General features: G+C 54.1%; 1 protein-coding gene across 1 annotated transcript; it reads right to left on the minus strand.

Moving 5' to 3' along the window:
* Window positions 1-4,498: 4,498 nt before the first annotated feature.
* On the minus strand, window positions 4,499-6,595 carry DAND5 (DAN domain BMP antagonist family member 5). Its single transcript, XM_029052835.2, has 2 exons — window positions 6,012-6,595; window positions 4,499-5,273 (listed from the first exon to the last, which is right to left on the minus strand). The coding sequence occupies exons 1-2, from the start codon at window positions 6,471-6,473 to the stop codon at window positions 5,019-5,021; spliced, it is 717 nt and encodes a 238-aa protein (XP_028908668.1). The 5' UTR covers window positions 6,474-6,595; the 3' UTR covers window positions 4,499-5,018.
* Window positions 6,596-7,551: the final 956 nt, after the last annotated feature.

Consider the following 7,551-nt stretch of genomic DNA (forward strand, 5'->3'; position numbering starts at 1 on the left):
ACAACACTTATGTACCTATCTGTAATTGACTTATTTATATTAATGCCTGTCTCTCCCCCCCGCCCCCAGGGAATGTGTGCAGAGAATGTGTCTGTTTATTGTTGTAGTTTACTCTGCCAAGTGCTTAGTACAGTGCTTTGCACAGAGTAAGCACTCAACAAATATGATTGAATGAATGAATGAAAGGATTGTATCCAACCTGTTTATCTTGTATCTCCTCCAGAGCTTAGCACAGTGCTTGGCTCATAATAAGCCCTTAACAAATATTATAATTATCAACCAGTGGTAAGGAAACCCAAAGCCCTTTCCCTGCAGTAGTAATGGGCAGAAGCTGGTTTGTTGTTGAACTGTTGTTTCTTCGCTAGCTGTGGTATTTATCCAGCGATTACCATGTGTCAAGAACTGTGCTAAACTCCTGGGTAGATACAAACCTAGCTGATCAAACACAGTCCCCACAGGAGACTCACAGTCAAGGTAAGGGTAGACAGATAAAGACAATGGATTGCAACAACATGAGACAACAGAGTCAGCAAGCCAAAACCAACAGGGACAAGAGGACTAAAAAAGAAGGGATCTTGGAGGTGGAAGTCCTCAAACACCCCACTGCTCCAGGTACACAGTGCTTAGTTACAAACCATCCCCGCTTCCTCAGGGTTCTGAAGGTTGTAAAGGAAGTCTTAATAATAATGAGGATGGCATTTGTTAAGCACTTACTATGTGCAAAGCACTGTTCTGAGCGCTGGGGTAGATACAAGGCAATCAGGTTGTCCCACGTGGGGCTCACAGTCTTAATCCCCATTTTACAGATGAGGTAACTGAGGCACGGAGAGGTTAAGTGATTTGCCCAAGTCACACAGCTGATAAGCGGCAGAACTGGGATTAGAACCCATGACCTCTGACTCCCAAGCCGGTACTCTTCCCACTGAGCCACTCTGCTTCTAATAATTAATAATTAATAATAAATGTGGTATTCGTTAAGCTCTTACTAGGTACCGGCACTGTACTAAATGCTGAGGGAGAAACGAGATCATCAGATTGGACTCAGTCCCTGTCCCACGTGGGGCTCACCGTCTCAATCCCCATTCTACAGATGAGGTAACTAAGGTCCAGAGAAGTGAAGTGACTTGCCCAAGGTCGTGCAGCAGACATGTGACAGAGTCTGGGATTAGAACCCGTGACCTTCTGACTCCCAGGCCCGTGCTCTATCACTACACCATGCTGCTTCTCAAGTCTTCTGGAAAAGGGGTGCTCTGTGTCCCTGGGGGAGACTGGTCCGGGCAGCAGGGGCAGACCCCAGGGTCTTAAGGGGGCTCCAAGCCACATGTGACTCAGTGTCTGCCCACTCCTTTCAGCGCATGGTGTCCTGCAAGAAGGGGAGGTTGGGCCAGGGGTGGGGGGAAGGCACTAGCCGCAGCAGCCGCCTCAGGCATCCCAATGTTCTCAGAGTTGGAAAGGCCTCGTGTTGGAGAAGGGGCTGCGGGAGCCCAGATGGTATGGGGCTGAGCGATCTTGCTCAGGGGCTGCAGGCCTCAGGGCTCTGGTCGGTGTTAAAGGAACAGCCCATCCTTGTGTTGCCGCTCTGCCCGGGCTGAATTTCCTGGATTTCCCTGGTTATTTCTTTCCCTGTGTCTGTTCTCCTCCCCTCTAGGCTGTGCCAGACTCAATATCCTTGTGCCTTCCCCCAGTACCCAGTACCTGGCATTGCTTAACCAATGTCCTTATTGCTCTCGTTGCAACTACCGTTTAACTTCTGTCAGGCAGCCAATCTTCAGGGTGGACAGAAAGATGGTCCAGGCCCTGAAGGGCAATGGTCCGCCCCAATCTTCAACCCCTTTCCTGGTCCCAGTCCCCAAAACAGAGCCTGGACTCCCACAGATTCAAGATACCAAAAGGAAGGCTGGTGCCAAAGCGGGGATCTTGGGGCCAGCAGAAGACCTAGGACTTTGGCACTGCTCCTTGACACTCTCCTCTTCACGCCCCATCTGTACCTCAGCACCTGCTCTGGAGGCCCCCTGAAAGTCCAAGGGGGAGCCCCGGACATCAGGAAGGGGAGGGAGGTACCCAGTCATCCACGTTCCTCCCCCCGCCTCTCTCCCGCGACGGTGCACCGCGTCTCCCCGCGACGGTGCACCGCCCTCTCCCATATCCTCCCTCCACAGCCCTGTGATCTCTTGACCAGTGCTATTCCCACACTCCCTGGGCCCAGGGCCCATGCTGTTCTGTGGCCTCCGACACCAGCCCCCCCGCGCTCCCCCAGAACAGGAAGGAGCCCAGATCCCATCAGTCCCCAGCCCACTAAAGGCCAGAGATAGAAAATGCCCCCCTTCTCCCAGGGTCTCTGAAAAGGAAGAGGGGGAGCAGGGGACCAGGAGGTCAGGGAGCTGAGAGCTGGAGGGGGGAATAGTGGTGCGGTCCCAGTGGCTGAAACAGTGGTCTTCTACCAGTAGGACCTAGCCCTCCCCTGACATGTCCCACAACAGAACAGGAAGGACTGAAATTCTTTGAGTAGGAGAAAGCAGTTCAGAGGCAGAATGTGTGGGGGGTGGGTCCGGGGTAGGGGTGGACTGGCCTGGCCTGGGGGAGACAGTGGGCCCATCTGGCACCCCTCAATTCCTGGACATTGTGGGGAAGGGGAAGGGGTGAGAAGAGGGAAAGAGGGAGGCTACAGCAGCTCCCACAGCTCAGGCCATGCCCTTGGCCTGTGTCTGCTCCATCTGTTTCCTCAGGTGCACATCCTGCCCCTTGACCTCCCCAACTCAGCCCCATCCGCCTTGTCCCGGCTCGCCACAGTCCCTCGCAGCTCCTGCTTCCTCCTACCTGTGGGGCTTCCTTCCTGAGGAAGGAGGGAGGGGGCCCGGAGTGCCCGAGAGGGTCCTCTGAGTTGAGGGGATGGAAGTGAGGGGTGCCCTTTGGCCTTCACAGTAGAGCTGGGAAGGCCTCAGGGGCTTCAGGGGTGGAGAAGCTTGGGGTCTGAAGTCCAGCTCCCCAGAGAGACCCCATCCCCGCCTGGGTGCATGGATGGGGGGGACATTTGGAGGAGGCAGGGCATTGGGGAGGGAGTGCGGCAGCATCGCCACATGTCCACGCACATGTGCCAGACGGCTACCATCTGCCGGGGGCTGTGTTCCAGGCTGTGCGAGTTTCCCCCACCCTTCTCTGGCTCTCTTTCTCTCTCTCTCTCTCTCTCTCTCACACACACACACACACACACACACACACACACACACAAATACCCCCTACCTTTCACTCATAGCAGTTTGGGGAATGGAGCCCAGGGGCATTTTCTTTCAGGGAGTCCCAGGCCTCCAGAAACCCCACCTCCCTTGGAGGAGCAAGGAGGTGATATATCAACAGGCCCTGAGGCATTACTGGGACACTGCCTGCTGCTCTTTCCCTGAGGGCTGTTCCTTTCCACTCCAAAGACTGGGGGGGATTCTCTTGGGAGCACCATTCCCACTCTTTAGAAGAAGGGGGTCAGGGCCTGGAAGGGTGACATTGCCACAGTGGACCAGAGCCCTGACACTGCAGGAAAGCAGCATGATCCAGTGGAAAAAGCCCAGGCCTGGAAGTCAGAGGATCTGGGTTCTAATTCTGGGTCTTTCAGCTGCCTGCTTTGTGACCTTGGGCAAGTCACTTTACTTATCTGGGCTTCAGTTTCTTCAACTGTAAAATGGGGATTCAATACTTGTTCTCCCTCCTACTTAGACTGCCAGCTCCATGTGGGACAGGCACTCTGTCCGACCTGATTAACTTGTATCTATTAAGGGGCTTAGAAAGGTGATGATTGACACAGAGTAAGTGCTTAACAAATTAAATGTCTTAAAAAAAAATCTGCTGGGGCCAGGGGAGAGGAAGAGGAGGAGGAGGAAGGCAGGGCATTGGAAAGCCAGGCAATTAACTCTCCTGTGCCTCAGTTTCCTCCCCTGGCAGAGACAGGTCTGGCTACCTATACCTCTGTCTCCCTACTATTTCCCCACTCCCCTTAACCCTTAATTGTCACAGACTGAGGTGGCCCAAGTGAACCCTAGGCCAGAAATGGAAGGAGGAGGGAAGGCTAATTAAAAGCAACTATCTCTTCAATCTTCCAATCTCCTCCCTTCCAGCCCTTTGATCTTATCACCAGACCTTATTTAGATAACATTAAGCCCCCTCTGATCCGGGTCCTAACATTAGAGTCTCTAATATCCAGACATATCCAAGCCTTCTAGGACCTCTCATACTCTCCGAGGTATCAGGCAGGATCCAGAGAAGATTCTCACACCACACACACACACACAGAGACATTAAGAATCCAGAGCCCAGCTTAGGTGTCCCAAGCCCCAGCCTCTGCTTCTCTCCATTCTCCCCAACCCATCCATCCACCGTCCTTCTCCTCAGCCTCCTACACAGCAAAGAAGCCCAGTTGAGACGATTCCCCATTTGGGATAAATGACGAGATACACACGGCGGGGAGAGGAGCCTCTCATAACCAAGCTTTTTAATCCTTTGAAAACTGTCTCCGGTTGGGATTGAGCCAGTGGAAGGAGCAGGAGAATTCTGGGCCTGACTGTGATTCTGGAGACACCCTCTTCTCATCTAAATAGAGTCCAGAAGGCTGAGGGGCAAGGCTCAGACACCCAGGTGTGGGGAGAAGGGGGATATGGGGACCAGGAGAGAATGCCCTTCCTGCCCTTAGATTCTGGTTGCCCCTGAGAGTCCAGCTTCCCCATGTCAGAGTCAAACATGGGTCAGGCAAGATGGGCCTTTCGTCGCCAGAGTCTATGAGGAGGAGCTCGGTGTCACCTCAGGAGAAGCTGGGCCCTTCAGGAGGCAGAGGATCTAAGCTGAGAGGCAGCTCCAGGAGTGACGACAGGTTTAACTTCAGTTACGAAGGATGAGCTGGTGGGCAACCCACCCCTGCCCCGGACATCACCTGAGCACAGGGGTGACCAGGGTGGGTAGCGTGGAGCAGTTGGGGGTGGGGGGGAGGCAGCATGACCTGGAAGGGGGGGAGGGATGAGGGGGTCAAGTTCCCGCACTTAAATGTGTGTGAAGCATCGGCAGCGCTCTACCAGTGAGACCGCCACCTTCACCTGCTTGTGGAAAGCAGCTCCGTCCGTCTGACACCACAGGAGCACGGGAACCCGGCGTTTCCGGGCGGGCATGCAGCTGTTGCACAGATGGGGCTGGGCTGAGCCGAGGGGAGTCGCGCTGGGGATGTAGAAGGAACTGCAGTGGCCAAAGCAGAACTTGTTCTGGAGTTTTATGGACTTGCAGCCGGGCCAGGAGACCACCTGGGTCCGGGGTCGGGGAGGGGGAGAGAATGATGCAGAGTCACTGGAGGGAGCCAGGAAAGGCAAGGGTGCTGTTTGGTTTGCTAACTCTCAGAATTAGGCTTTTTGGGCACAGACTGGGGAGAATGGAGAACTGCGGAAGCAGGGAAGGATGGTTGGGGGAGGGGAGGAAGGGTTGGGTGGGGAGGAGTGAGTGAATTATTATAAGTATTATTATTATTGTATTTGTAAAACACTTACTTTGTGTCAAGCACTGTTATAAGCGCTGGGGTAGATACCAGGGTATCAGGCCAGACACAATCCCTGTCCCACGAGGGGCTCACAGTCTATGTAAGAAGTGAAGGGCAGAATTACAGGAGGGAGGGAGGAAGTTGGAAATTTAGAAACAACTCTCAGCACATTTCCAAAATGGCAAAAAATCCCCAATACTACTAGAACTAAGAATAATAATAATAATAATAATTGTGGTATTTGTTAAGCGCTTACTGTGTGCCAGGCACTGTACTAAGCGCTGGGGTGGATACAAGCAAATCGGGCTGGACACAGTCCCTGTCCCACATCCGGCTCACTGTTTCAATCCCCATTTTCCAGATGAGGTAACTGATGCACAGAGAAGTGAAGTGACTCACCCTAGGTCACACAGCAGACGTGTGTCCGAGCCAGAATTAGAACCCACGACCCTCTGATTCCCAGGCCCGCAACCACCCCCTCCCCAGCCACTACCCCAGCCCAGCTCACCTGAGTGAAGGGTATTGCCTGACACTTCTCCTTGGTGACATCCTGAGGGGTGAGGGGCAGAGGCATGGCAGATTCTCTTTCCCATTTCAGGGGCATCTGCTTTCTCAGAAGCCCGCGCTTGCCAGGTTCCCGCAGGATGGGACTAGAAGACCCCTGGGACACCCTCCTGGACTGCAGTCCCAGGAAAGCCTCCCAGCTGCTGCGGGCTCTGGTGGGAGCAGAGGACACCTGGGCACTTCTGGGAGGTGAATGCTGCCGCTGCCCCTTGGCGAGCCCCTCAGCCCCGTCGCCAGAGCCCCCAGTCAAAGTCGTGGACGGGAAGGCGGCCTCTTCTCGGATGGGTGCCGGGGCACCTGGTGGGGTTTGCCGGGACAAAATCGGAGGGGGCAGCTCTGAGGTCCGGCTACAGGCTTGGGTCCCCCAGAGGACACTCAGCAGGGCAGTGAGCTGGCTAATGAGCATCTTCAGGCAGGGCACCTTCACCTGTCTGTCTCTCGACCCGCGTCTCTGCTTTAGGGCTGACCGCGCTCAGTCTTAGGCTCAGGGTCCAATCGGATGACCCTGCTGTCAGTGTGGGGAACTGGGATCAGGGCCGAGTCCCTCCCTAAATAGGCCAGGGTTCTAAGACTGCCTTCCTGCTCCCAACGGGTGGGGGGTAGGGGGCGGGGAAGGAGGCCAGGCAGGGGGCTGGGGGACCACTTCACGGCTCATTGAGGTGGGAGGAGAACAAATTACCCCTGACCGGGTTCCCACCTTCCCAGACTCCTTGGCTGGGGTTGAGCTGAGCCAGGTGCTCATCTAGTTGGGAAGGAGTTGGGGAAGGTGGGGAGACATTGGAAGACAGGATTTCTAGGTCCCATGATCAGTTCAAGGTGGGTGGGAAGGAGGGAAGAAAGGAGCTGAGATTCCCCAGATCCTCAGTAAAGCCCTTTCCCTTATCCCAATTTTGACCTCAAACTGAGGAATCAATCAGCATCATCAACAGCATTGAATATTGGGAGACGAGGGCTCTACTATAAAATTGAAGGACACCCCCCGCAAAAAATAAAAAAAAATAAAAAACCAAAGTCATAGTTCCTTACCTGACACAAACTCTGCCCTCAAGGCATTTACAATCCCAAAAGGGGAGATTGTAAAGTGGGATTAGGAGAGCTCTCCATAAGGAAAGAGTTTCCCAAGGAGCCTTCCTTCCTTGTCTCAATCAATCAATCGTATTTATTGAGTGCTTACTGTGGGCAGAGCACGGTACTAAGCCCTTGGGAGAGTCCAATATAAGAGAGTAGACAGACCCATTCCCTGGCTTCATCGCGCTTACAGTCTCCTACATGAAGGCGGTGGGGGGGTTGTGATGCGTATTTCATTGTCACTTTGGTCACACTCCTGTGCTCTGGAGCAACTCTAGGGATCCAGGGCAGAGAAGACTTGGCATGCCCTCCCCAGGAGTCCTCAAGCCTTGTCTCCTTTGGGAGAAAACACAAGGACCCCTCAGAGGGCCCTGTATATTACAGGTGGGTTAGATCTGGATGCCCACCCAACATGT

This window comes from Ornithorhynchus anatinus, chromosome X2 (genome assembly GCF_004115215.2).
Source record: "Ornithorhynchus anatinus isolate Pmale09 chromosome X2, mOrnAna1.pri.v4, whole genome shotgun sequence".
NCBI lineage: Eukaryota > Metazoa > Chordata > Mammalia > Monotremata > Ornithorhynchidae > Ornithorhynchus > Ornithorhynchus anatinus.

Excerpts from the sequence above, each read along its gene's own strand:
- DAND5 (XM_029052835.2), bottom strand. The coding sequence starts at position 6,473 with ATGCTCATTAGCCAGCTCACTGCCCTGCTGAGTGTCCTCTGGGGGACC. Across the intron at positions 5,274-6,011 it reads AGGCAATACCCTTCACTCAG|GTGGTCTCCTGGCCCGGCTG; the intron begins GTGAGCTGGGCT and ends CCCCGGACCCAG.